General features: G+C 57.4%; 3 protein-coding genes across 6 annotated transcripts in view; 1 reads left to right on the top strand and 2 right to left on the bottom strand.

The window, feature by feature from the left end:
• KCNH2 (potassium voltage-gated channel subfamily H member 2) overlaps positions 1–18,413 on the bottom strand; it is a 62,659-nt gene extending 44,246 nt beyond the window's left edge. Inside the window, exons 1-2 of the mRNA XM_066385242.1 lie at positions 18,364–18,413; positions 14,020–14,091 (exon numbers count right to left, since the gene is read on the bottom strand). The gene's annotated coding sequence lies outside the window, so the exon portion shown is untranslated. The remainder of the gene's footprint in view (positions 1–14,019; positions 14,092–18,363) is intronic.
• NOS3 (nitric oxide synthase 3) lies at positions 441–19,985 on the top strand. The gene is made up of 26 exons (XM_066385238.1): positions 441–630; positions 2,278–2,380; positions 2,722–2,870; positions 3,047–3,209; positions 4,821–4,912; positions 4,996–5,137; positions 5,351–5,490; positions 5,597–5,771; positions 6,327–6,428; positions 6,888–7,082; positions 7,204–7,277; positions 7,443–7,587; positions 7,790–7,894; positions 10,842–10,909; positions 11,743–11,859; positions 11,969–12,143; positions 13,782–13,914; positions 14,033–14,111; positions 14,250–14,437; positions 14,895–15,067; positions 15,363–15,573; positions 15,660–15,747; positions 16,986–17,107; positions 17,907–18,055; positions 18,358–18,552; positions 18,684–19,985. Exons 1-26 carry the CDS (start codon positions 467–469, stop codon positions 18,843–18,845), a joined length of 3,609 nt encoding a protein of 1,202 aa, XP_066241335.1. The 5' UTR covers positions 441–466; the 3' UTR covers positions 18,846–19,985.
• Positions 19,532–27,920, bottom strand: ATG9B (autophagy related 9B). 4 transcript variants are annotated; one of them, XM_066385244.1, is made up of 15 exons: positions 27,044–27,299; positions 26,794–26,938; positions 26,630–26,675; positions 26,404–26,466; positions 26,097–26,258; positions 25,091–25,232; positions 22,837–23,591; positions 22,510–22,663; positions 22,116–22,295; positions 21,341–21,577; positions 21,032–21,165; positions 20,774–20,870; positions 20,454–20,583; positions 20,226–20,367; positions 19,533–20,061 (listed from the first exon to the last, which is right to left on the bottom strand). In XM_066385244.1, exons 1-14 carry the CDS (start codon positions 27,254–27,256, stop codon positions 20,240–20,242), a joined length of 2,586 nt encoding a protein of 861 aa, XP_066241341.1. In that variant the 5' UTR covers positions 27,257–27,299; the 3' UTR covers positions 19,533–20,061; positions 20,226–20,239. The 4 variants fall into 4 exon arrangements, with proteins under 4 accessions (XP_066241345.1, XP_066241341.1, XP_066241343.1 ...); XM_066385246.1 differs by adding an exon at positions 27,341–27,920 and having other exon boundaries at positions 19,535–20,061; positions 26,794–27,147; XM_066385247.1 differs by lacking the exon at positions 27,044–27,299 and adding an exon at positions 27,341–27,919 and having other exon boundaries at positions 19,536–20,061.
• Positions 27,921–27,946: the final 26 nt, after the last annotated feature.

Below are 27,946 nucleotides of genomic sequence, written 5' to 3' on the forward strand. Positions count from 1 at the left end.
CCTAGGGGTCCCTGCGATCACTAAGAGTCTGGGACCCATCCCTTGTTACTGACAGCGCTCAACTTCCGCAGGACCCTTCAGGACCAGCAAGGGCCAGGTGGAAGGCCTCCTCTGATCAAACACCACAGAAGGGTCTTTCTGACCCTCTGATTGTCCACACTGCCATTCCCCCGCCTGCACCCCCCCTAACCCCCCCACCCCCACTCCAGCCCCAGAACACTGCTGGACACCTGGGTTCCCACTTATCAGCCCTGGTCCTTGGAGCGGAACCCAGCGTCCGCTCCCCACCCTGCAGGCCGGTGGGCATGGAGCCGAGGCCTTAGAGCCTCCCAGCTGCCTTGTTCCTGTCCCATTGTGTGTAGGATGGGGTGGGGCTAAGGCCAGTCCCAGGGAGCCCCCTCCCCTTCCTAAGGAAAAGGCCGGACTCCACTCAAAGCAGCAGAGCCACAGCGAGGTCGAGGTCGACATGGGCAACTTGAAGAGCGTGGGCCAAGAGCCTGGGCCCCCCTGCGGCCTGGGGCTGGGGCTGGGCCTCAGCCTGTGTGGCAAACAGGGTCCGGCCTCCACGGCAGCAGCGTCTGAGCCCAGTCGGACACCAGCACCCGCACCCCCGCCTGCGCGGGACCCCAGGTGAGGCCCAGGGCAGCAGCGAGGAGCAGGTGACAGGAGGGTGGGTGTCCAGGCCTGAAGCCTGGGGCTTGGAAAGGCTGGAGCCTGAAACCCAGCCAAGAGGGCCAGGTCACCAATGCAAAAATAAAAGGCTGTCGATGAGAACAGAACAGGAAGCTCAAGGGGTCGCAAACAAGAGAGCCGGATGCAGGCCAGCAAGCAACAGGTAAAAGTCAGAGGTAAGGCTGTCAGCTTGCCAGGCTTGACTGCTGCTCTGCTTCCAGAAGCTATTTGACTTTGAGCAAGTTGCTCAACCTCTCTGAGCCTTTACTCATATGAAGGAGGGATGTAGCGTACTTATTCCGTGGGGTTGCCGTAAGTTTCTAGCTCATGACAAGTGAGCCTTCCACAGACAGTGATGATTATTTCACAGAAGAAGCTGCGGGAAGGCTAGTTCCAGGGGAGCATGAAGACAGGCCTCACAGACAGGGGAAAGCAGGGGTGCAGGTCTTTGGGGTGGGAGGCTGAGAAGACAGAGCCACTAGGCCCTTTCCGGCTCCAGGCCCCTCCTCCTAGAAGCCATCTACCCCAAAACTAATCAGGCTGCCCCAGCCCCCAGAAAGGGCCCGCTTAGGGCAGAGGTCCCTGCAGAGAGGAAAGCCGCAGGCCAGGTGGCAGCAGTGTCAGGCCAGGCAGGGTGGCTGGGGCTGCAGGCGGCTCAGTTCGGCTCAGCGGGAAGGGCTCCGCACAGGCGCACCCGCGGCCAGAGTCCCTCCCTTCCTCCCAAAGGCTGGCCTGGTGGCTCTGGGAGGAAGTGATAAGGCTTCCGAGGCTTCCCTTCACACGATGGCTACCGTCAGGAGGGGTATGAACGAGGAGAGAAATCTGGGTTGAAAATCCCTGCTGGGCATGGGCCTCTTCCCCCCTCAAGATAGGGCTCATTGCAACTCCAGGGGGTTGGACACCTCATGTCCGGAAGAGGCGAGCTAGGCCCAGCATTGGGGTGAGGACCCAGCATAAGCTAGGGGTTTGGGAATTCAGGGCTGCTAGCCCAGCAGCCCCAAGGCAGGGGGTATGGACAGAACCAGTCCTGCCTGTGTGGCCTCTAGCAAAATACTTATACTTTTTTGAGCCTAAGGTCCCTCATTTGTGAATGGAATGCAAATATTGTGAATGGAATGCAAATATTGCCAAATTTTTTATACAGGGGGCCAGTTCACTGTCCCTCAGACCGTTGGAGGGCCGGACTATAAAAAAAACTATGAACAAATCCCTATGCACACTGCACATATCTTATTTTAAAGTAAAAAAACAAAACGGGAACAAATACAATATTTAAAATAAAGAACAAGTAAATTTAAATCAACAAACTGACCAGTATTTCAATGGGAACTATGCTCCTCTCACTGACCACCAATGAAAGAGGTGCCCCTTCTGGAAGTGCAGGGGGGGCCAGATAAATGGCCTCAGGGGGCCGCATGCAGCCTGCGGGGCCGTAGTTTGGGGACCCCTGGCCTACCTCCTAGGGGATGTTGTGAGAGGAGAGAAAAATGTAAGAAAGCCCAGGGCAGGCAAGCAACAAACCAATGGGATTGTTGGTGCTGTGGGGAGGGTGTGGAGTCTCTGGGATACATCCATAGGGAAACACACTTCACCCACTCCCAATAGCCCTCCGCTCACCCGGCCGCCAGAGGGGCTCAAGTTCCCTCGTGTGAAGAACTGGGAGGTGGGGAGCATCACCTACGACACCCTGAGTGCCCAAGCACAACAGGTAAGGGGGAACCCTCCACCCCAAGTTGGGGTCAGGTGGGCTGAGACCTGGCCACTCTAACTGGCCAGGAGACAAGACTGGGAAAAGCCAGAGGAGCTAAGGGACAAGCAGGGCATGGTGGCAAGTCTTAGCCTCCAGCCCTTTTGCCACAAGTCTGGTCCTCACCCAGCCCAGCCTCACCCCGAGGTCCAATCTCAGCCCTGGCCCTGAACTCACACCTTTCTGGGGTCACCCTCCCTCTCCTACCCCCACCATCCCATGCCTCTAGCTCCCAAACCCTGACCTGATCCTGATGCATGTGCTCCCTCCTCTCTCCACCTCTGCCCTCCACCTGGACCCAGGACGGGCCCTGCACCCCACGACGCTGCCTGGGCTCCCTGGTACTCCCACGGAAACTGCAGAGCCGGCCCTCCCCAGGCCCTCTACCCGCTGAGCAGCTGCTCAGCCAGGCCAGGGACTTCATCAACCAGTACTACAGCTCCATCAAGAGGTGTGACCCTGACCTGACATCCGCAGCCGACCCCTGTCCTTCCCCAAGGTCCACTCCCATCCCCATCTGATGCCACCCACACAGGGCCTGAGCTCTGTGCCCATGGGCCTCCCCTTCCCCCCACAAACCCACATGGCCTTCGGGGCCCTCCCCACCCCACTGGACATCCTCCACAGGGCTGGCTCCCAGGCTCATGAGCAGCGGCTTCAGGAAGTGGAGGCCGAAGTGGCGGCCACAAGTACTTACCAGCTTCGAGAGAGCGAGCTGGTGTTCGGGGCCAAGCAGGCCTGGCGCAATGCCCCCCGCTGCGTGGGCCGGATCCAGTGGGGGAAGCTGCAGGTATGGCTGGCTAGCAAGCGCTAAGGATGGGGACTGCGGGACACAAATGAGGAGAGGGGAGGCATAGGCAGCTTCCCTGGGAGGGAAGTCAGAAGCAACAGGGAGATTACCACCCATTCCATGGCTTAGAGACTGGCGCCCCTGGGAGCCCTTACCCAGTAGCTAACCCTTGGTTGTGAAGCCTCATAGCAGGGCTTCCGCAAAGAAACACCCAGACTCACCATGTTATTGAGTATTGCTGAGCAGTGAACCCCAGGGGGGTATCATCAGAACAGCAGGAGCAGCCTTCTGGAAAAGCCCATGACCGCTTCTTCCAAATGGCTTCACTTGCCCAGCCCCGTCTCCACACCTACTCCCTTCCCGCCCCTAGTGCCCCAGCCCATACCCTCCTCCATCACGACCTCGCCACGTGACCCAGAGCCAGCCTGGGCTCCTGGGAACAGCCCATGGCACTCCGAGAAGCAAGCTGACAGGGGGACGGAATCCATGACCTTGGCCTCCTTACTGTAACTGACCACCAAAGAATTTGGAATAAAGCCACGTGCTCAGTCCATCCCAAAAGAGTCGCAAGTGAAAAAGAGCAATGCTGGCCCTGGCCAGTTAGCTCAGTGGTAGAGCATCGGCCTGGCGTGCAGAAGTCCCGGGTTCGGTTCCCGGCCAGGGCACACAGGAGAGGCGCCCATCTGCTTCTCCACCCCTCCCCCTCTCCTTCCTCTCTGTCTGTCTCTTCCCCTCCCGCAGCAGAGGCTCCATTGGAGCAGGGATGGCCCGGCGTTGGGGATGGCTCCTTGGCCTCTGCCCCAGGCACTGGAGTGGCTCTGGTCCCAGAGCGACGCCCCGGAGGGGCAGAGCATCGCCCCCTGGTGGGCGTGCCGGGTGGGTCCGGGTCAGGCGCATGCGGGAGTCTGTCTGACTGTCTCTCCCCGTTTCCAGATTCGGAAAAATACAAAAAGAAAAAAGAACAACACTATCTGACATGTGCACAGCCCTTGAAATTGTTCAGAGCTCTAGCTCAACGTCAAACCCATCAGAGCTTCCATACTGGACCCCACTCACTGCCCCAAGCCCCTGCCACCTCCTGCCCCGCCACTAGCATAAGTTTCCTTCTCCCTCAGGCAGGAAAGGAGACCTCCACTCAGCCAGTCAATATGGCTCCTCCTGGCACCCAAATGCCAGGATGGGCAGAGTCCCCAGAGGCCACCTAGTGCAGCCACCCTCCCTTATCATCATCAGTGTGCTCAAGGAGCATCAGATGACCACCGTGGATAATAGAAAATTGACCACCCACACCCCTAGGTGACCTCCCCCACCTGCTGATGTCCCTCCCCAGTCATCAGTTTGGCAGTGACTGGGTCCCTCCTCTGTACCAGGTACCGAGTCTGCTTCTGTAGGGATGGAGATAAGGAGCAGACCAGGCTAGTCGGGGGGTGTGGAGTACAGGGTAGGAAGGAGTCAGTGTGGCTGCAAATGATCAGGGAGGCTCCCTGGAGGAAAAAGAACCATGGCTCACAGCAGGTAACACCCCAGCCTTCAAAGGCTGCAGACAAGGTCACTGCCACCTCGCCTGCCTCCAACCCTTCTGCCTCCTGTCCCCCTGCCTTGCTGGCTCAGGTGTTTGATGCCCGGGATTGCAGCTCTGCACAGGAGATGTTCACCTACATTTGTAGCCACATCAAGTATGCCACCAACCGGGGTAACCTCCGGTGAGTGCCCCAAACCCACGGGATCCACCACTCCCCCAGGTGGCAGAGAAGTTGGGGCTCTGACCAGCTCTCTCCCATGTCAGCTCGGCCATTACAGTGTTCCCCCAGCGCGCCCTGGGCCGGGGAGACTTCCGAATCTGGAACAGCCAACTGGTGCGCTACGCAGGCTACAGGCAGCAGGATGGCTCTGTGCGGGGGGACCCAGCCAACGTGGAGATCACAGAGGTGGGTAGAGAGAGGCAGAGAAGGGGGAAGACATCCTGTGAGGGCTTTCAGTGAGGCTGGGGAGGGAGGGTGCAGTGAAAGAGGGGTCAGTGAGGCAGGGAGAGGGGACATCACTCGGATGAAGGACAAATGATGCCAAAGGGGTCAGAGAGCCAGTCATCAAGGGGTCCCTGGGATGAATGATGGAAGATGGCTAATGAAGGGCTCCCACAGCTCTGCATTCAGCATGGTTGGATCCCAGGCAGTGGCCGCTTTGACGTGCTGCCCCTGCTGCTCCAGGCCCCAGATGAGCCCCCGGAACTCTTCACTCTGCCCCCCGAACTAGTCCTCGAGGTGCCTCTGGAGCACCCCACGTGAGCAAAAGAGGGATAGGGTCAGGGGAGGATTGGGCTGCCCCGAGGGTACCCAGACAGGCAAGATCCCCCCTGAAGGCCTGAACCCTCGCCCCGACGGCCCCAGGCTGGAGTGGTTCGCAGCCCTGGGCCTGCGCTGGTATGCGCTCCCTGCCGTGTCCAACATGCTGCTGGAAATCGGGGGCCTGGAGTTCCCTGCAGCACCATTCAGCGGCTGGTACATGAGCACGGAGATCGGCACGCGGAACCTGTGTGACCCCCACCGCTACAACATCTTGGAGGTGAGCACCAGCGGGTGGGGAGGGGACCCTCTGGGCACCGGCAGGCCGGTGCTGCCTCCCGCGCTAGAACCGCAGAGGAGGGCCCTGTCAACAGGGCTGTGCGTGTGCACATGCGTGCGTGCAGGCTTGCAGCCGGCCCTTGAACAATGCGGGTTTGAACAGTGACGGTCAGTGCAGAAACCCGCGCATGAGTGGACCCACACGGTTCAAAACTCCCCATTATTTAAGAGTCAACCTTGTACAGTTATTTTCCCAGGAACAGGATCTATATAGTTCTATAGCTTGCATCAGATTCTCAAAGCAGATCTTGAGCCAAAAAAATGTTAAAAACCCATTTTAGAGATGCGAAATTAAGGCCCAGGGCAGAGAAGTGACTGGCCCAGGGTCCCTCTCCTCTCGGTGGGGCCTCTGCAAGCAAGAAAACCGGAGCCAGCCCCAAACTAGGCAGTCAGGCTTCCCAATGCCCACCCACCCACCCACCCTCCTTCCATGAATGAGTGTGAGATAACTCCTGGCCATCCCGCCCCTACCAACGCCATGCCCTCCCGCTCCCAGGATGTGGCGGTCTGCATGGATCTGGATACACGGACAACCTCGTCCCTGTGGAAAGACAAGGCAGCAGTGGAAATCAACTTAGCTGTGCTGCATAGTTACCAGGTGCTCAGGACCAGACTGGCCAGGAGGGCAGGGGTGAGGCCAGGGTTGGAAGAGAGGGAGGCGCTTTAGAACCCGGGGCAGAAGTTGGAGACAGCGGGAAGGAGCTCCACAGTCCAGGAGTCATGGGGCACCCAGGTGGCACCTGCATTTCGGGGACCCCGCACATAGGTTCCAGGTGCCGTGATATGGGGGCGTGTGTGTGCCCGGAGCCCGCCTGACCAGCGCAAGCTCAGTCCTTCTGGTCCCCGGGGCACACTGTGTATTGAAATTTATTGATTTGAAGGAAATTAGTGACTGCTAAGTACTTCGATGGGGGTCTTAAGAGTTTAGAATATTGGGTTTGGGGGGCAAAGTTGCTATTGTATGTGGAGCTTTGCGCATGACTCTGCATGCTGCAGGGAGGGGTTACATGTGGCTGCTGAGTCTAAGCCCATCTCCTCCCTCCCTACCTCACCCCAGCTGGCCAAAGTGACCATTGTGGACCACCACGCCGCCACATCCTCCTTCATGAAACACCTGGAGAACGAGCAGAAGGCGAGGGGAGGCTGCCCTGCCGACTGGGCCTGGATTGTGCCCCCCATTTCAGGCAGCCTCACCCCTGTCTTCCATCAGGAGATGGTCAACTATTTCCTGTCCCCTGCTTTCCACTACCAGGTGCCTACTACACTGGCTTTGCCCACCAGGGTGGCTGTAAGAAGCAACCCCAAGGACCTCCAAACTTCTATTTTCTTTACTCACTTTCCCCTCCGTCCCCCAACAACCCGCTTCCCTGCAGCCAGACCCCTGGAAGGGGAGTGCAGCCAAGGGCACTGGCATCACCAGGAAGAAGACCTTTAAGGAAGTGGCCAAGTAGGTGCCGTGAGGATGTAGTCCGTCACCTCACATCCCCGGGGACCAGCCCCAGCGCCCCTCCACAACCCCCACTCAGTGCTCCAAGACCTTGTTTGGACCATGTACCTGGGGAGGCCCCAGCTCTGTGTGCCTGGGACCCCCTCACCCCACCTTCACCCACAGTGCAGTGAAGATCTCTGCCTCACTCATGGGCACCGTGATGGCTAAGCGCGTGAAGGCAACAATTCTGTACGGCTCTGAGACCGGCCGGGCCCAGAGCTATGCACAGCAGTTGGGGAGGCTCTTCCGGAAGGCTTTCGACCCCCGGGTAGGACTGAGCCCAGAGAGGCAGGAATCTGGAGACAGGGGCAGGGGTGGGGTGCTCTTGAATCTTCAGAGGCGCCCAGGAAAGGGTCACAAGTCAGGGCCCATGGGGATTCCGGGATCTACAGGGAGTCCAGGACCAAGTCAGGGCCCGGGTCTCACCCTGCCTGAGGCAGCAAGGACATCTGTCTTCTCCTGACCCACAGGTCCTGTGCATGGATGAGTACGATGTGGTGTCCCTTGAGCATGAGACGCTGGTGTTGGTGGTGACCAGCACATTTGGGAATGGGGATCCCCCAGAGAACGGAGAGGTGAGGCCTGCAGGGAAGGGGCCATGGGCATGAGGGAAGAATCATGTTGGGGTGGCTGGGCAGGCCCCATGATGGAAAAGGGACATGTCATGAGAGTCCTATATATGGGCCACACTCCAGCCACCCCCCACCATGAGCTGCCCCTGACACCCCAAGTAAATTTTTCATTCTCAGTGCAAGTTTTTGGGGGTTTTGTTGTTGTTGTTGTTGTATTTTTCTGAAATGAGAAGCAGGGAGGCAGACAAACAGACTGCCACATGCAGCCAACCAGGATCCACCCAGCATGCCCACCAGGTGGCAATGCTCTGCCCATCTGGGACGTTTCTCCGTTGCAATCAGAGCCATTCTAGTGCCTGAGGCGGAAGGCCATGGAGCCATCCTCAGCACCCAGGCGACTTTGCTCCAGTAGAGCCTTGGCTGTGGGAGGGGAAGAAAGAGATAGAGAGGAAGGAGAGGGGAAAGGGTGGAGAAGCAGATGGGTGCTTCTCCTGTGTGCCCTGACTAGGAATCGAAACCAGGACTTCCACATGCTAGACCAACACTCTACCACTGAGCCAACCGGCCAGGGCCAGTGCAAGTTTTTTAAAAAAATATTTTATTTATTGATTTTACAGAGGGCAGAGGGAGTAAGAAGTATCACTTTAGTTGTTCGTGCTTGTTGTGTGTACCTTGATCTGGGCAAGCCCAGGGTCTCGAACCAGCAACCTCAGCATTTCAGGTCGATAGTCTATCCACTGTGCCACCACAGACCAGGCATCAGTGCGAGTGTTTAACACACTAAGGGTGCTTCTGTAGACTGCACCCGGACATTGATGAATGAGAAAAACAGGAATACTCCACTTAGTACTCAAATTCAGCTTTTTCTTCTTAACAAAACAAAAGAGCCCTACTCAGATATCCACAGAGATTAGGTAACTTTGCTTTTTAAAAGAAAACAAACTTGACTACCGCTCCTCAACCCTTTATTGTTAACATTATCTTTCAAGCTTTTCTGTCTCCATTCATTTCTGGTGCCTTTGTGTGTTCAGGCTTCTAGGTGACAAAGGCCTGCTAAGCACCTAATGCAGAATTCTGACGTAAGCCTTCTCCCCTACTTTCCTGTCTGTTAGTCCTTTTAAAGAAAAATAGGATCACTGGCTTTTGTTTAGTATAAAAGTATTTACTATCAAAAATCTAGAACATTGCCATCACCCTAGAAAGTTCCCTGGTCAATTACCCCCCTCCCATCAATCCTCATCCCAACAGTCTCCACACCAGAAGCGGTCACCGTTCTGACTTCCGTCAGGTGGGTTAGTTTCACTCGCTTTAGGAAGGAGTAGGAAGAGGAACATACCGTATTGTGGCTTATTTCACCCAGCCTGCTCCGGAGGGTCAGCCCGAGGCTGGGTGCCTCAGGCATGCGTTCCCATCCATGAAGACAGCCCATGTATTTTCTCCACTCTCTTGTGGACAGACACTTGGGCTGGTGCCAGGGTTTGGCTATTATGAATAATGCTGTTATGAACATTCTTGTGCAAGGCATTGTGGGCTTATGTTTTTATTTCTCTTAGAAAAATATCTAGGAGAATTGCTGGGTCATCAGGTAGATGTATGTTTAACTTTTTTTTTTTTACTGCCAAATAGCCGAACGGATTGAACTGCATCTTATATTCTGTGCATTTCAGTGTATGTAAAGTGGACCTCAAATTCTTAAAAATGGAGCAAACCTGGGAATATAGCCCACAGAAAATGGGGTTTATTCGCTAAACACACGAACCAAAATGTTTATAACAGCATTGTTCATAACACACACTGAAAACAATTCAAACGATTATCAACAATGGCCTGGATAAATAAAATTGTGGTATGCAAATGAGATGCAGTAATGAGTGTAGATGGATGACAACCACACGAGTATATAGATGAAACTTGAAACATAACGTCCAGTGACAGAAGCCAGACACAAAGGGATACGGTTCAGAAACCAGCAAAACGAGTCCGTGGTACTCTAATCAGGAAGGTGGTTGATCCCCTTGGGTTGGGTTGGTGACTAAGAGAGGCCACAAAGGTGACATCTAGGATGCTGCTGGTAGTTTTTCTTGATGGGATGCTGATTATACAAATCTGTCAGGTTTGTGAAAATCTAGAAAGCTGCACGTGTACGACATGTGTGCTTCTCTGTTGGTACATCACACTTCAACAAAACGTGGAAAAAAATAGAATTAAGGGAGGACATGTTAGTTCTGGTGAACCTGGAGGACCCGCCACCCAGACGCATGTGCAGGTAACACTGGCTGGGATGGCCCTGTCGCATTGCGTTCTTTCCTGCGTGAAGGTTGTTCTGTGTAGTTCTAAGCTGTTTAAACGGCAGCGCATAACGCGGCTCAGCCTCCTGGGGGCTGGCAGCACCAGCGGTGATGAGGGCAGCACAGGGAGGCTGGACGCTGTTTTCACCTATCAGATTGGCTAAAATATTAGGACTGACGACACCCAGTGTTGACAAGAGTGAGAAAAGAGCACCCCTCTGCCCTGATGCTGGGGAAACCACCTGAGTACCCATCAGGACTTGCAGCCTTCTGACTCAGCAATCTCACTTCCAAGGGCCGCCCTACTGAAATAGGCAAAAGGGGAAGCAGGTGTGTGTGAACGTTTGAGCCTTGGTCAGAGGCCTCCCAGATGTCCTCAGTCAGGTGGGGGGAATCTCATACAGGAGATGTACATATCACGGGACACTGCGTAGCCATTCAGTCTTGGTGTGCTGACCTGGAGGTTTGTACGTGACAAACCAGTGATAAAAACCAGGTAAACACAGTTTACCCCCATTTTTGCTTTTTAAAAACAATTTATATGCATATATACATATAAATATGGATATGTATGTAAGGACAGTGGAACAGGGACAGTTTTAACATTCTGTATACTTTGAAGTATAACTAACTGTGATGCCAACACTTCCTCCACCCCACAGAGTTTTGCGGCAGCCCTCATGGAGATGTCTGGACCCTACAACAGCTCTCCGCGGCCCGAACAGCACAAGTAAGTGGGGTGAGAGCTCTGGGGACACGGGACAGCGAGTAATTGGGAGAGAGAAAAGGAAAGGGGGTGTGAAAGTTTCACCCTTGGCCCTGGCCAGTTGGCTCAGTGGTAGAGCATCGGCCTGGTGTGCAGAAGTCCCAGGTTCGATTCCCAGCCAGGGCACACAGGAGAAGCGCCCATCTGCTTCTCCACCCCTCCCCCTCTCCTTCCTCTCTGTCTCTCTCTTCCCGTCCCGCAGTGAGGCTCCATTGGAGCAAAGATGGCCCCGGCGCTGGGGATGGCTCCTTGGCCTCTGCCCCAGGCACAAGAGTGGCTCTGGATGCAACAGAGCGACGCCCCAGATAGGCAGAGCGTCACCCCCTGGTGGGCGTGCCGGGTGGATCCCGGTCGGGCGCATGCGGGAGTCTGTCTGACTGTCTCTCCCCGTTTCCAGCTTCAGAAAAATACAAAAAAAAAAGAAAGTTTCACCCTCTGTGTCACCAACAAGCTGGAGGATGGAGGGAGGAGGCTGGAGCCCCCCCACGACAGCCTCACGCTGTCCTCCTTCCTGTGACCTGTCCACCTGCAGTCCCCAGGACTTTAAGAGGCCCATCAGTCCTGAGGTCTCCTTCTGAGGGGAGGGGAGGCAGAGCAGGGCCCGGAGGCCCAGAGACCCCTGGAATGCTGTCCCTCAGTCTCCATCCCAAAAGAGCCTCAGAGGGCAGAGCCCAGCCCTTGGGAAAGCCCTTTCCTGCCCCCAATGCAGAGACCCTGAAGCTGTCCCCTGGCTGTGCCTGGGCCTTTGCCATGTCTCCAATCCCCTGTGTCACCCCGTCCTCGCCTTCTCTTGCCAGGAGTTACAAAATCCGCTTCAACAGCGTCTCCTGCTCAGACCCACTGGTGTCCTCCTGGCGGAAGAAGAGAAAGGAGTCCAGCAACACAGACAGCGCGGGGGCCCTGGGGACCGTCAGGTCTGAAGACCTCGGGGAGGGGAGGCATGCGGGAGGGCCAGTTCCCTGGGCACACAAGGGCTGGATGGACTGTGGTGAGCTTCCGTGATGGCTTCCTGCCCCCCCCCAGGTTCTGTGTGTTCGGACTGGGCTCCCGGGCGTACCCCCACTTCTGCGCCTTTGCCCGCGCAGTGGACACGCGGCTGGAAGAGCTGGGTGGAGAACGGCTCCTGCCACTGGGCCAGGGTGACGAACTGTGTGGCCAGGAGGAAGCCTTCCGCGGCTGGGCCCAGGCCGCCTTCCAGGTGAGCCCAGGGGGCCTGTCCTGGCACCTGCCACCCTCCACCACTCCAGCCCCACTTCTGACTCACTTGGACCAGTACACCTCTCCACTGAGACCTGCAATACTGAGACCAGAACCTCGCTGCTGTCCAATCTCTTTGGTTTTCTGGTTTTTTCCTGTTCCTTCCAAATTCCACCCTTTTCTTGGCCCAGTCCTGAGTAGTGGATGACACAAGACGTGCCTGGCCCCGGCACAAGAGAGCAGACAAGCCCTGGCGGGCGGGGGCCCAAGTGGGCGCACAGAAGGAAGGGAAGCCGGGCGGGCAGGATGGAGGGAGAGAAGAAGGATCAAGAGAAGGCCAGGCAGAGATGAGGGCTAGAGCTGAGGCCAGCACAGAAACTCTGGGAAGCCAGAGGCCAGACGGGCTTGGGACAGTCACAGCCTTGGTGGGTCCCAGGGCTGTGACTCTCTAAGGTGGGCTTCCTGCCGAGGCAGCTCTGCCTGGCCTGGGGATCATGCCTGGACCTGGAGGGGCTCCATCTCCCAGTCCTGACAGTGTTCTGGGTGGTTCTGGCCCCCCTGGGGTTCCAAGGCTTGCACCCAGTAGGTGTGGGCTGATGGAAAGGAGGAGAGCATCCCAGGGGGTTGCTGAGGAGATGCCTGGCACAGGTGGCGGGCTTGCTGGGGCAAAGGCCAGGCTGGAGAGGCAGGCTCCGACTGGAGGAGAAGTGGGAAATGGGAAGCAAGACAAAGGGATCCAGACACAAGGAAGCGACTGGAAGTCAGGAGTGGGACAAGAGGAGGAAGGGCCTCCATGTGAAGTGTTGGGACCTCCTCTGGAGGCACAGGGTCGGCTGGAAGCAGGAAGGCAGGCTCTGAGCTAACAAGGGTGTTAATGGGGAGGGGGGAGGAAGGAAGGGAGGGGGGTCGAGGAAGGAAGGAAGAGATATAAGACTTCACACACACAAAAGAAAGATTAACAGGACTGGCTGTGTGGGGTGGAAGAGAGGGAGGTGAGCCCGAGATCTCAAGCCGGGGACTGCCTTGCGCTTTGCCAGACTTATGCCTGGGCAGAAACAAATGAGATACAGCCCAGACCCCCAGGGCCTGGCCCCGGAGGCCCCCCTCCAGCCCCTGTACACAGCGCAGGAGAGAGCAGGCCGCCAGAGACCCCTCCACAGCTCCACTCTGGGAGCCTTTAAGAGCTTTATATAAAGTACCTCACTTCATCTTCACCGCGACCTAACAAGGTGTAAAGACAGGAAAACTGAGGCAGTCTACTATAAGGGTAGGGGCAGAATTTGAAAGCAGATCTGACAAAAAAAAAAAACAGCAGACACATTTACTGGGTGCTACCATGTCCCAAGCTCACCAGATGAAGTACCTGGAGGCTGTGACGAAATCCTGTGCCAAGGAACCACTAGCACAGTGGCCTGAGATGTGACATGGGCTAAAAGTATGAGAGAGCCACAGCCTCTCCCTCAGTTTCAGTCCTGATCTCCCAGCTGCCGCTAGGGCTGCTGATCCCATAGTGATCTGTGAGCTGCAGATGGCACCTCTTACAGTCCCAGGGAGGTGGCACCTGGGGACCCAACAGGCCAGCGTCACCTCCCATGTCAGCACCCTTGAGTTCCTCAGCCCTCATGTCCTTGGCCCTCAGGCCTCCTGTGAGACCTTCTGCGTGGGAGAGGATGCCAAGGCCGCTGCCCGGGACATATTCAGCCCCAAACGGAGCTGGAAGCGCCAGCGGTACCGGCTGAGTGCCCAGGCCGAAGGCCTCCAGCTGCTGCCAGGTGCGCCCTGACTTCCCTCTGACCCTGCTGGCCCGCTGGGCTCTCCAGGGTCCCAGGACCAGCTCTCAGGGGCATGCTCCCTGGCTCAGGCTTAGTCTCACTTACCTACCGCCCCCAGGCCTGGTCCATGTGCACAGGAGGAAGATGTTCCAGGCCACAGTCCTCTCAGTGGAGAACCTGCAAAGCAGCAAGTCCACGTGAGGAAGACTGCCCTCCACGCCAGTCCCAGCCCCTCCTTCCCCTGGCCCGGGCACCTTGCTGCTGCTGCTCCTCCTCCTCCTCCTTCCACATTCTGCCTCCCACCCCCTTTAACCGCCCCCTTTCCTCCACCCCAGCCGGGCCACAATCCTGGTGCGCCTGGACACTGAGGACCAGGAGGGGCTCCAGTACCAGCCAGGTGACCACATCGGCGTCTGCCCGCCCAACCGGCCCGGCCTCGTGGAGGCACTGCTGAACCGTGTGGAGGACCCGCCCCCTCCAGGCGAGCCTGTGGCAGTGGAGCAGCTGGAGAAGGGCAGCCCTGGTGAGTGGACGTGGCCTGGGGTGTGGCACTGAGAGCTTGATCTGTCTCCGCGGCCCCCTGGTTCCCTAGGTTCAGGACCTGGCAGAGGGTTGCCGCATCTGTTCAGCTGGACGGTCCACAGAGCGTGGCTCCTTTCTCTGAACCTGTCCCCACACACCTGCAAAAGACTGTCTCCTCCCCCTGGCCGCCTAGCCTGCTCTGTAGCTGGCCTGGGGTCTACCTCGGCCACACCAGAGCCTGGGGTTAAAATAAGTTGGGTGGGGGAGGAGTAGAGGAGCCCAGACCAGTCCAGACAGGGGCATCCAGACAGGCCCAACACGGATATTCAAAGGCAAGGTCACAGATAAAAAGAGGCGTGGTCAGTCCTTAGGTACTCTCCAAGAAGCAGTCATCGCCCCCAGACAAGGCAGCTGTGGCCCGGCCCCTCCTCAGAGCTCCCTGTGTGCCCCGCCTGCAGGTGGCCCTCCCCCCAGCTGGGTGCGGGACCCACGGCTGCCCCCATGCACACTGCGGCAGGCTCTCACCTTCTTCCTGGACATCACGTCCCCGCCCAGCCCGCGGCTCCTTCAACTGCTCAGCACCCTGGCTGAAGAGCCCGGCGAACAGCAGGAGCTCGAGACCCTCAGCCAGGTTGGGGGCCACCCCATGTGGGGAGCAGGGGGGCAAGTGAAGCCAGGTGAGCCCGGGGCAGGGGGTGTAGGGAAGTCCACCTGGCTAACATGTCCTGGGGCTTTAAGAGCCGGCTCCAGAGTTACTAATTCACCTCAGAATTCTCCTGTTCTAGAAGAGCTAGGCATGGAGAAGGTGCTCGAGAAATGTTTGTTGGACTGAACTGAGGAGAAGGCTGGGCTCTGGGAGGGTCAAGAAGGGAGCTCAGCACACAGGGCTGCAAGGTTCCCAGCGCACTGCACCCTACCCCAACCAGGACCCCCTCCGCTACGAGGAGTGGAAGTGGTTCCGCTGCCCCACGCTGCTGGAGGTGCTGGAGCAGTTTCAGTCTGTGGCACTGCCTGCCCCCCTGCTCCTCACCCAGCTGCCCCTGCTCCAGCCCCGATACTACTCAGTCAGCTCCGCACCCAGCATGCACCCAGGCGAGATCCACCTCACAGTGGCCGTGTTGGCATACAGGACCCAGGGTGAGGCTGCGGAGGTGGGGCATGACCAGGGCCACATAGTGACCCCGGAATGGGCCCCACACTGACCCCTTCTCCTCCCCAACTAGATGGGCTGGGTCCCCTGCACTATGGAGTCTGCTCCACGTGGCTGAGCCAACTCAAGGCTGGGGACCCTGTACCCTGCTTCATCAGGGGGTAAGTGAGCACTTCGGGGAGAGGGGAGGCAGGAGGAGCACCAAGAAGAGAACGTCTGTCGGAGCAGGGGCAGAAAAAGTGCCATGTAGGTGGGCCAGGACAGATGGGGGACTAGGCAGGGGGTACACAGAGTGAGGCTGGGAGCTTTGGTGAGGGGTGTGATTGGGAGCAGGGATGACCCACTGCACATGTCAAGGGTGGGGTGTCCAGTTAAGCCACTTCAGGACTTGGGCTAAGCTTTGGACCTTTCACCAATTTGGATGTAGGGTCCTGACTTGAAACTATGGCTCCCAGAGACAGGGCTGGTGGCTCCTTTGCTTTTAGAAGATGTACTATGTGTCTCTCACTACATCCTTGGGGTCAGTCTGATGTTGGGAGGCACAGCACCTAGGAACTGTGCCTATTCAAGAACAAGCTCCCACTCAGCCAAGGAAGAACTAGTCAGGTTATCATAGCATCAGTGAGGACTCAGAATACCCTTCCCTCATGCTGTGTTCAGAAGTCTTGCCCCACCCAGCACCCAGAAGCCAAAAGTCTCAGGTGGGCTGATGAAGAGTTTCCCAGGATGGCATCAGCTACGCCCAGTGACCCAAACCCATACAGGAGGCTAAATTACAAAGAATCTGTAGCAATCTCCTGGATACAAACAACATACCAATCCTGATGATATGATTTAAAATAAACACACTCAGTGAATTCATTACAAACTAAAAGACAGCTTTAGTTCCCTTCCACTAGTCTTTAAATATCCTAAACTAAGACATCAAAATATTTAATTCAGATTTGAATTATATTTCCTTTGACCCATCTTCTAGACACCAGAGACTCTGGGAGCTTCTGCCTGCTAGCAGAGTTCTTCTAATTTTATTTATTTATTTATTTTTAGAGAGAGAGAGAGAGGAAGAGAGACAGAGAGAGAAAGAAGCATCCATTTGTTGTTCCACTTATTCATGCTGTCATTGGTTGATTCTTGTATGTGCCTTGACCGGGGGTTGAACCTACAACCTCTGCATGTTGAGACAACACTCTAGCCCACTGAACTACCTAGCCAGGGCCTCGCAGAGTTCTTTTAATGAACACATGGTGCTTACTATGACCTAGACAGCATCGTAAGCACTTGATACGTGTTAACTCAATTATCAATGGAAGCTGAGTTCTCCTCTCTCCACCCTGCCAGACGTTGGTAAGAATAGGGAGCTGGGAAAGCAAAGGGGCCTGATGAAGTGTCTCTCTGCTAGGGCTCCCTCTTTCCGATTGCCACCTGACCCCAGCTTGCCTTGCATCCTGGTGGGCCCAGGCACTGGGATTGCCCCCTTCCGGGGATTTTGGCAGGAGCGGCTGCACGACATTGAGAGCAAAGGTGAGGCTGGGGCCCAGGGAATGGAGGGAAGACAGAAGGGAGTCATGCAATCTAGGGACAAAGGGGCAGGGGCTGGAATGCAGGGCCAGGGAGAAAAGAGGGCAAGGAATGGGCCACAAAGGAGAAAAGAAGCTTATTAGACCAAGAGGAGGGGACGGCCTAGAGGCCTGGGCAGTGCCCTGTAGGTCTGGCTTCCCAGTGCTAGGTGCAGAATCGGGGTTGGATTGGATTAAGGACAAAGGGAACTGGAAGTCTGGAGAGGATGGGGCTGAGACTCAGAAGACAGAAATGCCCCAGGTGGACTCTGGACTGTGCCAGAGCTCACCTAGGCGAGTCCAGAACCGAAGAGCGACAGGGTGCTTAGGTTGGGCATAGGGTGCCCTGGGCAGCGGGTAAATCACAAGAAGCGGGCTGTGACTGAGAGAGGAAGGTAGGAAGTGTGGGAGAATAAGGGCTAGAGCAGGGAAGGAGCTAGGTAGAGTCCCAGAACTGCAGCATCAGATGGTGCAAAGGGCATGCGATCTTGAGTTCAAGTGCGAAGCCCCTGTTCCAGGACCATCTCTGGCCCTTCCCTGGGGGACAAGCACCACCTCCTGGGAGCTTGGCTTCTCTATAAGTCAGCACCAGGCAGGGTCCCTGAGAAATGCATCCTGTACTCTCCTAGAGACTGAACAGCTGAGAGGTTGTTTTTGCCCAAAGGGCGTGGGCTGTCAGCATGGGTGAGAGTAGCCACTAGGAGGTGTCACCAGGGCTGCAACCCCGGGGAGCGGACCCTCCCAAACCGCAGTGCTGCTTGCAGGGCTGCAGCCCGCCCCCATGACCTTGGTGTTTGGCTGCCGATGCTCCCAGCTGGACCACCTCTACCGCGATGAGGTGCAGGATGCCCAGCAGCGCGGGGTGTTTGACCGGGTCCTCACCGCCTTCTCCCGGGAACCCCACAGCCCTAAGGTGAGGGATCCTGAGGATGCAGGAGTAACCCGGAGCTAGGGGTGTGGCAAAGACCGATGGGCACTCCGGCGGGGGACACAGACCCAGCACCCCCACACACACACCCAGGGCACACTCTCCGTCGCCCCCCCCCCCCCGCGCGCGGCTCCCACCCAGCGGCACTCAAACACCTGCTCCCCACTCACTCTGCTCCACCTGTGCCCAAGGCCCTGCAGCCCGCCCCTGTTTCCTCCCGCTCTCTAGACCCCACCCCAGCTCACATTGGCCCACCCGGGCCGGCCCCTAACTCTGCCTCCCCTCAGACCTACGTGCAGGACGTCCTTCGGACAGAGCTGGCCACCGAGGTGCACCGCGTGCTGTGCCTGGAACAAGGACACATGTTTGTCTGCGGTGATGTCACCATGGCAACCAGCGTCCTGCAAACGGTGCAGCGCATTCTGGCGAAAGAGGGCGACATGGAGCTGGACGAGGCCGGAGATGTCATAGGCGTGCTGCGGGTGCGTTGGGGTGGGGTGGGGGTGGGGGGCTTGGAGGCAGGGTCCAGAAGGGGTGGATTCCAGGTGGGGGCGGGGCACGCTCCGGTGCTGGTCTCCCACTCGGGTTCTGATCTGTTCTGTTGGCACCGCAGGATCAGCAACGCTACCACGAGGACATTTTCGGGCTCACGCTGCGCACTCAGGAGGTGACAAGCCGCATACGCACCCAGAGCTTTTCCTTGCAGGAGCGGCATCTGCGGAGCGCAGTGCCCTGGGCTTTCGACCTCCCGTTTCCGGACACGACCCGCCCTTGAGAGCTGTGATTTTTTGCTTTTCACCTCAGCTCCCAGAGAGGGGGCGTCAGTCCACACAGGCGCCGCCTCTCTCCTGTCGGCCTGCCCGGGACCGGCCACCTCTCCCTGCCTTCCCGAGGTACTTTCTGACGTCTGTCCAGTGTCTGCGGAGATTCGCCTACATCCTGGGAATGAGCAAAGTGACTTTCTCTGGGCTTGGTTCCCTGTCCCGGTTCTGACTAAATCCAGAAGGCTCCTCCCAGCAGTGGTATTCCAGGGCCTCCTGTCACCCCTTCCGTGTTCTTTAGGTGAACTTTAGATTTCCCTTACCTCTCTTGGGAGTATTTTATCTAGAAACCTAATCTCTAAATCATTTAAATATTTATTATTGAAGATTCACCAGAAGACACTGGACCAGGTGTTATGAGAGCTACTGAGATGCCTAACCCAGCCCTGTGAATTAAAATTACAGAATGGCAAGCTTGGTCTTGTAACTTGCACAGATGTGGGGGTGGTAATTCTTTGACAAGAGCCCTAGCTTACAGGACTCCACCCTGACCCAGCGCTCTAGGAACCTGGCCCCCAGCCAGTCACAGGCCACTCTCCGGAGCTGCTGCTCATGCTTGATGTTCTGAGAATCAGGGGCCACCCTCTGCTGCCAGGAACGGGGATGCCAAAGACCAAGCACACAAAAATCTGCAACTGCAGCCATGAGCAACCTTTACTGCTTGTTTCAGACAGGATGGGGAGTCACACCCACTTCCTCTGACAGCACGCCAATGCTCAACTCCAAAAACATCAGCCCTCGCTAGTCTTTCCACTCACAAGTCCCCACAGCCCCCCTCCACAAATCCCAGGGGAACCTGAAGAACCAACAGCCTCTCAGTCCCGTTCCTCACTGTTCCCCTTACGCTTAGCTTGGCCTCCACCTTGGGCCTGCCCCCCACCTTGAGGATACTTGGGGACTTCTTCCCAGGCAACCACTCCAGGACAATGAGTGGGGGGGGGATGGAGGTGTCCCCTTCCCCCCTCCATGTGGAGATTGTCTCTTAGTCTAGTTTCCAGATATCTTTGGCATCTCCTCTCCTACCCTTTCTCTGCTCTCTGGGGCGAGTTCGACATTGACTCCCAAGTCCTGCCCAACTAAAGCATCTGTAGGGAGGGTCCCTAAAAAAGGCTCAGTGTGTTCTTCCACTCCACCTCTTCTGATTTCCTGTGGCCAGAAAAGCTGGGGAACCTGAGGGAGGAGAAGGTTCTCAGCAAGCAGTCCAGGGGGTAGGGGTCCAGGGATGACCATCCCCCTCCACCTGAATGCCCACCATGGCTCCCATCCCTCCAAGTGCAGTGCCACCTAATTTCCTATTTACCCCCTGCCCCCAGCCCCAGCTAGACAACACTGACCCTGAAGCACCCTCTCAGTCAGTGCCAGGGGCCTGGCCAAGCTCCTTCTGTGTGTCCGTGGTCTCCTGAAGCCCCCTAGGAAACAGACTCTGGGTCCTCTGGGTTCTCCACTGCTGTCTGGGGCTGGAGGCTGGGCTGGAGCCTGAGGAGAAAGGCCAACCACTGGGCAGTGTCCTGACGCCTGCTGCCCGCCCTGGGTCTGTCCCCTGCCCACCCTGTCGGCCTCACCATCACTTGACCAGGATGGCTTCTCCTCGTCAGGCGAGAGTGTCTGCAGGGGGCTGGACCAGGGCCTGGCCAGGGAGGAGGCCAAGGTCCCGGCCCACAGTTCCTGCTGCTGCTGCTGTTGCTGGTGAAGCTAAGTAGAAGGGGGAGGAATGAGGGCTCCCTCCTGCCCCGCAGCCCAGGGCCCAGGCCCTGGGCTAGGTGCTGAGGGCTTTGAAACCTCTTCCCCAACTCCTCCTGGCCATGTCCTAAGCCCTCCTCAGCCTCCATTTTGGGCAGCTGATTTGTCCACACCTTTCACTTTACGGCACCTCTCAACTCACCTGGTGCAGGTAGATGGCATGGAGACTCATCTCAGCAGAAGCAAGCTCTGGTAGCCGGGCCAGCTTCTGGCCCCCAGTGCCTCCTGGGAACACACAGCTGGAACAGAGTGGGATAAATGAAAAACATGCACCCACAGAGAGAGCCAAGCTTGACTTCCCTTCCTAATGTACCCCCAGTGCCCCAGCACCTGGCCCCATCCTCCAAGAGGGTCATCCCACCACCCCTGCTCCCCTACATCTCAGCACCCCACCCTTCACCTGGGGTCCTGCGAAATTCGGGAAATGGAGGCCAGGAGGCTGGCAGTGGCTGCAGCTGGGGAGGGGGCAGTGGGGCTCAGGTCCCGTGGGGGCAGGAGGGGGTTCACCAAGAGGTTGGCCAAGAAGGCTTCCGGCTAGGAACAAGAGAAAACAGGGTCAGAAGAGAGGACAGAAGGGGAGGGAGGAGGTCTCAGCAAGGCAGGAGAGCAGGCTGGACCAGTGAGTGAACAGGTTACTACAGAAGGTGAGGCAGAAGAAGGGGAGATGAGCAGGCCCAATGGTGAGGGCAGAGGCCAGGCTTCAGCTCACCAGAGGGGAGGAAGAGTCACTGAACACCCCGGGGGTGGGGGGACTGAGAACTGAGGTGGTTCCCAAAGCGGCTGCATCCTGCTGTACCCGGCCCCGAAGTTGCCCTAGGAACTTGGAGCTGTGCCCTGGGGGGCGCCATTGTGGGTGCACCAGGGAGAACCTCATCAGGGAGAGCTCCGTCTTTCCGTCCTCTGCACGCTGAGACTGTGAGGCCTCTGTCTGTCCCTCTGAAAGCCACTGAGAAAGGGGGAGAAAAACAAAAAGCTACAGACACTGCTTTTAAAGCTGTAGTGGGAGCCTTGTGGGGTAGGTGGGACAGGAAACACTAGCCCCAGTCTCCAGGTGAAAGAACAGAGGCCACAATGGGCCCTTGAACAAGGTCACCCAAAAACACTGCAGCAGAGCAGGACCCAGGTCCAAGCCCTGCCCTGGAAGCTATTGCGGGCTCAGTGTTTTTGCCAACCTGTATGTACCAGACCCTACGGCTAGCCTGAGGCCTTGGTGGGGAAGCCTGGTCTTTCCCCAGCCCATCCATTAGCCAGCCCATTCCTCAGCCTCTCTGGTGGCCTTCATTCCCTTTATGGTGCTAGGATGATACACACAGCATCTGCGTAATCCTCACACAGCCTTGTGCGTGGGTTACCATCACTGTCCTCAAGGACACTAAGGCGGGAAAATAAAGTGATTAGCTCAAGGTCACAGGTGGCCAGCGACAGGCCTGGAGGGCAAACCCTGTTCTAACTGCCACCCTGCACGTCCAGGGAAGGACTCTAACCTGAGGATGGCCATGGCGCTTCACATCCATAAGGGCAAAAGAACAGATGTCACCAACCCCGGCCACATCCACAGTGAAATGATGGAAAAAGTCAACAATCTCCAGGGCACGAGGGCGAAACCAAAAGAGTAGAAACAGCGGGGTGAGGACAGGGGACAGGAGCTCATCCAGGAGGGACACCTGGGGAAGCAGGGGGAGGCCAAGAAAGTTGCTAAGGGTGATCAGGACCGAGAGCCTTTCCCCCCACCTCCGCCTTCCCAGATGCTGGCCAGGGCAGGAAACCGCCATCCCATTCATTTCCCGGCTGCCAGGAGAGCCAGCCCGGGGATCACTCCTTCCACGACCTTTCGGACACCAGGCAGCCGAACAGCCCCCGTTTCGGTCTGGCCCTCACCGCTCGGTATTGCAACAGCCGCGCCATCTGCCGGTAAGCGTTGGTCCTACCGCCAGCGCCGGGCTCCTCCGGGAGGTAATGCATGTGGGCCAAGGCCGACTGCAGCAGGAGCTGCGGGGAACGACCCTGACACTGCTGGTCTGGAATGTAAGACCTGGAGGGCGGGGTTAAGGCGGGGAAGGTGCCTGCAGTCAAGAGGATGTGCGGATGGGGGAGGCAGGGCTGGGGGATGCTGGCGGTGCAAAGGGTCGGGACGGGGGACCGGGGACGGGGGACTCAGCCCCAGGTTGGAGGAATTACCCCCTCCCTGGGCAGCTCCCTTCGCACCTGGCCACGGTGGCCGTGACCCCCAGGGCGGTCATGACTGTAAGCACGTGCTCCACGGCAAGCACATCCTCGTCGTAGACCGTGAGCAGGAGCAGCGCGGCGAAGAGCGCTCCCGCAAAGAAGACCAGCTGGCGGGCCAGCAGCGCGAGCAGGGGTGCGGGGGGCGCGGCGGCGCGCAGGAAGTCGGCCGCGGGGCGGTAGGCGCGGGCCAGGCGCGCGCGCAGCTCGTGCGGCAGCTCGTTGAAGTGGCGCAGCTGCAGGCGAGCCAGGTGGGACCAGCGGCGCGCCCCTAGCGCGCCGGGCTCCCGCCGCAGTAGCTCCACGTGGCTGTAGAAGGCGTGCAGCACCTGCCAGGCCAGCACCAGCGGGCTCAGCGCCAGGTTCGCTGCGGCCAGCAGCAGAACCATGCGCCGCCAGCGGGCGGCCAAGGCGCCCCGCTGCTCGTTGCGCTTGTAGGCATCCGGCAGCTCCCAGCCCCCGCGGAAGAGCGAGAAGGGCCCTCGGAAGAGGAGCAGGTCGACGTTGAGTGCCAGGCCGCGGCTGAGGAAGGCAGCCCCGCTGCCCCAAGGCAGCGCACAGCGGGCAGGCAGCAGGCCCTTGTTGGCCAGCGCCACCTGGTAGTTGGTGTAGCGCAGGATGCGGTGGTGGACATCCAGCTCGGTCAGCGGCCGTGGCTGCACGCACAGCCCCCCACTCCTCTGCAGCGCCAGGAGGCGCGACTGCACCTCCGCCCAGGGCACCGAGCTGAGCTCCGCCTGAGAACAGGGGACGGGTGAGCGCCAGAGACCTGGATGCCCGTGCACCGTGATGCCCGAATTCACCATGCCTGGAGCTACACCCCTGGTGTCCCCTCCCCACCCTGCCCTCCTTGCCATGTCCCTCAGGTGGGAAACCTGTCACCACGTTCTGCCCTCCTTGCCCTTCCATCACTGTGTCACCAACCAAGGGCTCTTCCTTTCCTCCTCTTCTGAAGAGTTCCTTGTGGCCCTGCCACTCCTGAGGCCATGAGTCATGTGCTTCCCAGCGACACCTCAGAAGTTAAACTCTTCAGGTATTTTATCTCAGCTCCTTAAGAGCAGATTTTCCTGAGCCCCCTCCCCAGTACTGCACACAGATAGAAGGCACCGAGTGACCATGGTTTCTAGGGCACCTGCCAACGCAGGTCCACAGCCTCGCCTCATGCCTCTTGCCTCCACGAACTCTGAGATGGCCAGCCCCATCCCACGACAGCCCCACGGTATCCTTTCTGAGACCCTGGCTGTGTCCACTTCGGGGGGTGGGGGCTGTCAGATCTCCCTTGGATCTCCTCTGCAAACCTCATGTTAGCCCAATGCACCTAGCTGCCCCAGTCCAGCTTAGTCAAGTCCCTCCGGGCCAGCCTTGCCAGTCCATCCCAGGGTCTCCCCTTCCCCTGGAAGGAATTGGGGAGAGAAATGAAGGGAGGAGGAGAAAGAGAAGGGTGAGCAGCCTCTGGCAGGAGCAGAGGTCTAAGTCCCGCTCCGCACTGTCTGTGCTCCCCTGGCCTTCCTAATCCTCCCAATGCTCCGCCTAGTGCTCCCCTGCTCGAGGCAAGTCTCTAGAACCTCTCCCCTCGTCTGTGCAGAAGGCTCTAGACTTCTCAGGGGAGCAAGAAAAGCTGGCTGCAGAAGGTAGCCTTGGAGCAGCACCTTAAAGGAAGGGTTTAGGTACAGAGCAAGGGGCATGAGCAAGATAGGGAGGGAAGAAAGGGCAAAGCAGGATCTGGGGACAGTGGATGGGTCTGTGCAGTGGCTGACTGCAATAGGGGGCAAAGCCAGAGAGGGGCGTGGGATCACCCGATGAGGCCTGAATACTCAGCTGCAGGCTGGTTAATCCATCTCCCCCCCCCCCCCCGCCCGCAGGGTCTCATCTGCTCTCCTGTTTCTGTGTCGGGGTTCTCTCTGCCTTCCTCCCCACCTGCTGCCCTTCCCAGTCCTACCCCGGTGCCTCCTGCTCTGTAAAGCCAGATGACCACCCATCCTCTAAATAACACAAGCTTGTGACTATAAGTCATCTTCTATAACCCACCTAAATCAACTAAGCTCCACGTGGGTGAGGACTGTGTTTTCTAAGTGATGTACCCCAGTTCTGAACATTATTTGGGGCCTAGAGTATGTGTCAATGAGATCCCCTGCCCATTTTCCAGTGGGCCCTTCTGTCTATACAGCCCCCGCTCCTCCCCTGCCCTCTGACCCCAACACGGCCCCCTCCACACAGGCACACCCACCCAGCTCACCAGGGGGATGTGCAGGGCCTCCCTGTAAAACACCTGGATGTCCCAGTAGCTGAAGAGGTTGCAAGCTGAGCGAAGGATCTGGACCAGCCAGAAAGTTGAAGCCAGGAACAGAAGGAAGACCAGCAGGGGGCTTGAACGGATCCTGAGGGGGAGGGGTAACAGCAAAAAGTGGGACCCCCACAGAGAGGGAGACAAAACTTGGGGAGCAATGGAAAAGTCATGGAGGGGGTCCAGTGAGAATAGTAGTTCTCAAGGTATGTTGTGCTGGGGGTCCTTGAGACCCTTGCAAATGTCTGCAAGCTCAAAACTTTTTTCAGACAACACTAACGTTTCTGCCATTTCTGCCATTTTCATTCTCATTCTCTTATGAATGGACAGTAGAGTTTCTCAGAAGCTACATGACATCACATTAACAGCCGGTGGCATTTGTGTGCTTAGCTTTTACGCTATCCTCAGCTTTAATTTTTAATAAGGTAATCATAAATACAATTCTTTTTTTTTTTTTTTTTTTACAGAGACAGAGAGTGAGTCAGAGAGAGGGATAGACAGAGACAGGAATGGAGAGAGATGAGAAGCATCAATCATTAGTTTTTCATTGCACGTTGCAATACCTTAGTTGTTCATTGATTGCTTTCTCATATGTGCCTTGACCACGGGCCTTCAGCAGGCCGAGTAACCCCTTGCTCGAGCCAGCAATCTTGGGTTCAAGCTGGTGGGCTTTTTGCTCAAACCAGATGAGGCTGCGCCCAAGCTGGCAACCTCGGGGTCTCGAACCCGGGTCCTCCACATCCCAGTCCAACGCTCTACCCACTGCGCCACCGCCTGGTCAGGCATGAATACAATTCTTGTAAACAAAAGTTCTTGGGGTTCTCAATCAATTTTAAGTGTATGAAAGGTATCCTGAGACCCAAACCTTGGAGAACCAATGATCTAGCCCAGGGACAAAAGGCGGTGGCTCTTGTTTGACTGTTTCCTCTACACACACCCCATACCTATTGTCACTCACCTCTGGGCACACTGGGACGAGGGTAGAATGGCATCCGACAAGGTCACTTTGCTGTGAGGCAACCCAGGTCTTGTCCGGTTAGTTGGTTGGTTGGCAAAGAGAATGTTGTAATCCACGCAGCGAAGGAGGAAGGTTGTGAAGGTGACAATGAAAACAAATTGTCTGGGAGAGCCGGGAGTTTGGTGATCAGACCTGAGAGCTAGGTGGCCTGCTGCCCAGTCTCCAGGCCAGCTTGATCTTCCTCCCCACCTAGCTGAGCCCCTGGCTGAACTAGCAGCAGCTGGCTCTACCAGAACAAGCATCTCACCCCAGCTGGAAGACGTCCTCCAGCAGGATACAGGCAAATCCATTCCGCTGGTGGTAGCTGTAGATGTGGCAGGTGCGTCAAGAAAGAAGCCTGAGGCGTGGTGGCCCTTTCCTGAGCATGCCATCCCCTCACTCCACCACTGCACCCTCAGAGTCCCCCTTCTAAGAACGGGGGCAGCACCAGGGGGCCCTCCTGCACCACCGCTGCCAGGCCCGGCACAAAGGATATCTTGGTGAAGAAGCTGTCCAGATTCTGGATGTGGTGCCAGGAGCCTGGGCACGGAGGAGAGAGTGTAGGGACTCGGCTCTCATCTGAGTAGGCTCTCCATGCCCTCAACTTCCAGGCTGTCCCCAGCCCACTCTCCCCACAGCCCCATACTCATACGCTCACCTCGGAGCCCCTCAGGCACGTGAAGCAGGGGCTGCTGCTCCTCCCCATGGAGGGGGGAATCTTGGGACCCCTCAGGGTCACAGTCCTCCAGCCTCTCATAATCCTGCTCAGGGATCAGAGGGCCTATCCGCAGCCCAGGATTGTCCTGGGGGCATTGGCGTGAAGGAGGGGGAGTCACCGAGGCCAGGGGTGGGGTGGAATGGGAACCCCAAGAGGGGGAAGCAGAGATGGGTGTCATCACAAGCCCTACCTGTGTTGGGGGTGTGGCTGGGGTGGGGAGAGCACTGTGTTGAGGCTGAGAAGCCCCCAGGGCCTGCACAGCTGGGCAGGGGGGCCCCGGGGCTGGAGGAGGAACTGAAGAAGGCACACTCCTCGTGTGAGGGGCAGAGGACAGAGAGAAGATGGAGACCCTCCCTCCCCCAGGCCCCCGACATGGAGCAGGAGGAAGAGGAGGCAGTGGCATGGGGAGGAGGGGCACCGATCCAGGCCCCAGGTCTCCCCACCGCCCCAGCTGCCCCCTATTCCCCCCCCAGCCCATTCGCCTCACCATCAGGTTGGCAGCTTCTCCTGAACGTGTTGAAAGTTGGGAGCTACTGCTATTTCCACAGAAGTTTGAGGAGTTGAGCAGGGACTTCAACAGGACAGTGATGACAACACCATGACTCAGTTGGGGCAGGCCTCAGGCGTCACAGCTCCCAGTCACCTGTCAAAGCACTCATACCCCCTTCCAGGGCGCATCCAAAGCTCTCAGGGCCCCGCCTCCATGCCTGGGAAGGGCATCGGCTGGAGAAGTGGAGGCTGAAGAGCAGACCAGAACAGACACTCATTGTCCCGTCTTCAGGCCTCGAGTGAATTTGAAGGGGAGGCCAGAGAGTTGAAGCCAAAATAACAAGAGCAAAAAAGTAAACCCTGTCAAAGGATTATAGGGCTATGGGACCAAGACGTTAAATCTCTGATGTCTTAAAATCTTGTCTTCCCTCTCTACAAACAGAGAGAGAGAGAGAGAGATCAACAGAGAACAGGCTAAAAACAGAAAAGAAGGGAAGGGAAGAAGGAAGGAATGTAAGCCTGCCTATTTTGTGGCAGTACTCAGGAAGGGAAGAGGGGAGACTGTCTGACTTCGCATATTTCTTTGTCTTCTTGAACCCTGAAA

Source organism: Saccopteryx leptura, chromosome 5 (assembly GCF_036850995.1).
Source record: "Saccopteryx leptura isolate mSacLep1 chromosome 5, mSacLep1_pri_phased_curated, whole genome shotgun sequence".
NCBI classification, from domain to species: Eukaryota; Metazoa; Chordata; class Mammalia; order Chiroptera; family Emballonuridae; genus Saccopteryx; species Saccopteryx leptura.

Excerpts from the sequence above, each read along its gene's own strand:
- NOS3 (XM_066385238.1), top strand. The coding sequence starts at position 467 with ATGGGCAACTTGAAGAGCGTGGGCCAAGAGCCTGGGCCCCCCTGCGGC. Across the intron at positions 4,913-4,995 it reads ACCAACCGGGGTAACCTCCG|CTCGGCCATTACAGTGTTCC; the intron begins GTGAGTGCCCCA and ends CTCCCATGTCAG. Across the intron at positions 7,895-10,841 it reads ATCCCCCAGAGAACGGAGAG|AGTTTTGCGGCAGCCCTCAT; the intron begins GTGAGGCCTGCA and ends TCCACCCCACAG.
- ATG9B (XM_066385248.1), bottom strand. The coding sequence starts at position 27,343 with ATGGTGAGGCGAATGGGCTGGGGGGGGAATAGGGGGCAGCTGGGGCGG. Across the intron at positions 21,166-21,340 it reads GTGACTCTTCCTCCCCTCTG|CCGGAAGCCTTCTTGGCCAA; the intron begins GTGAGCTGAAGC and ends TCTTGTTCCTAG. Across the intron at positions 20,871-21,031 it reads CGAATTTCGCAGGACCCCAG|CTGTGTGTTCCCAGGAGGCA; the intron begins GTGAAGGGTGGG and ends ACTCTGTTCCAG.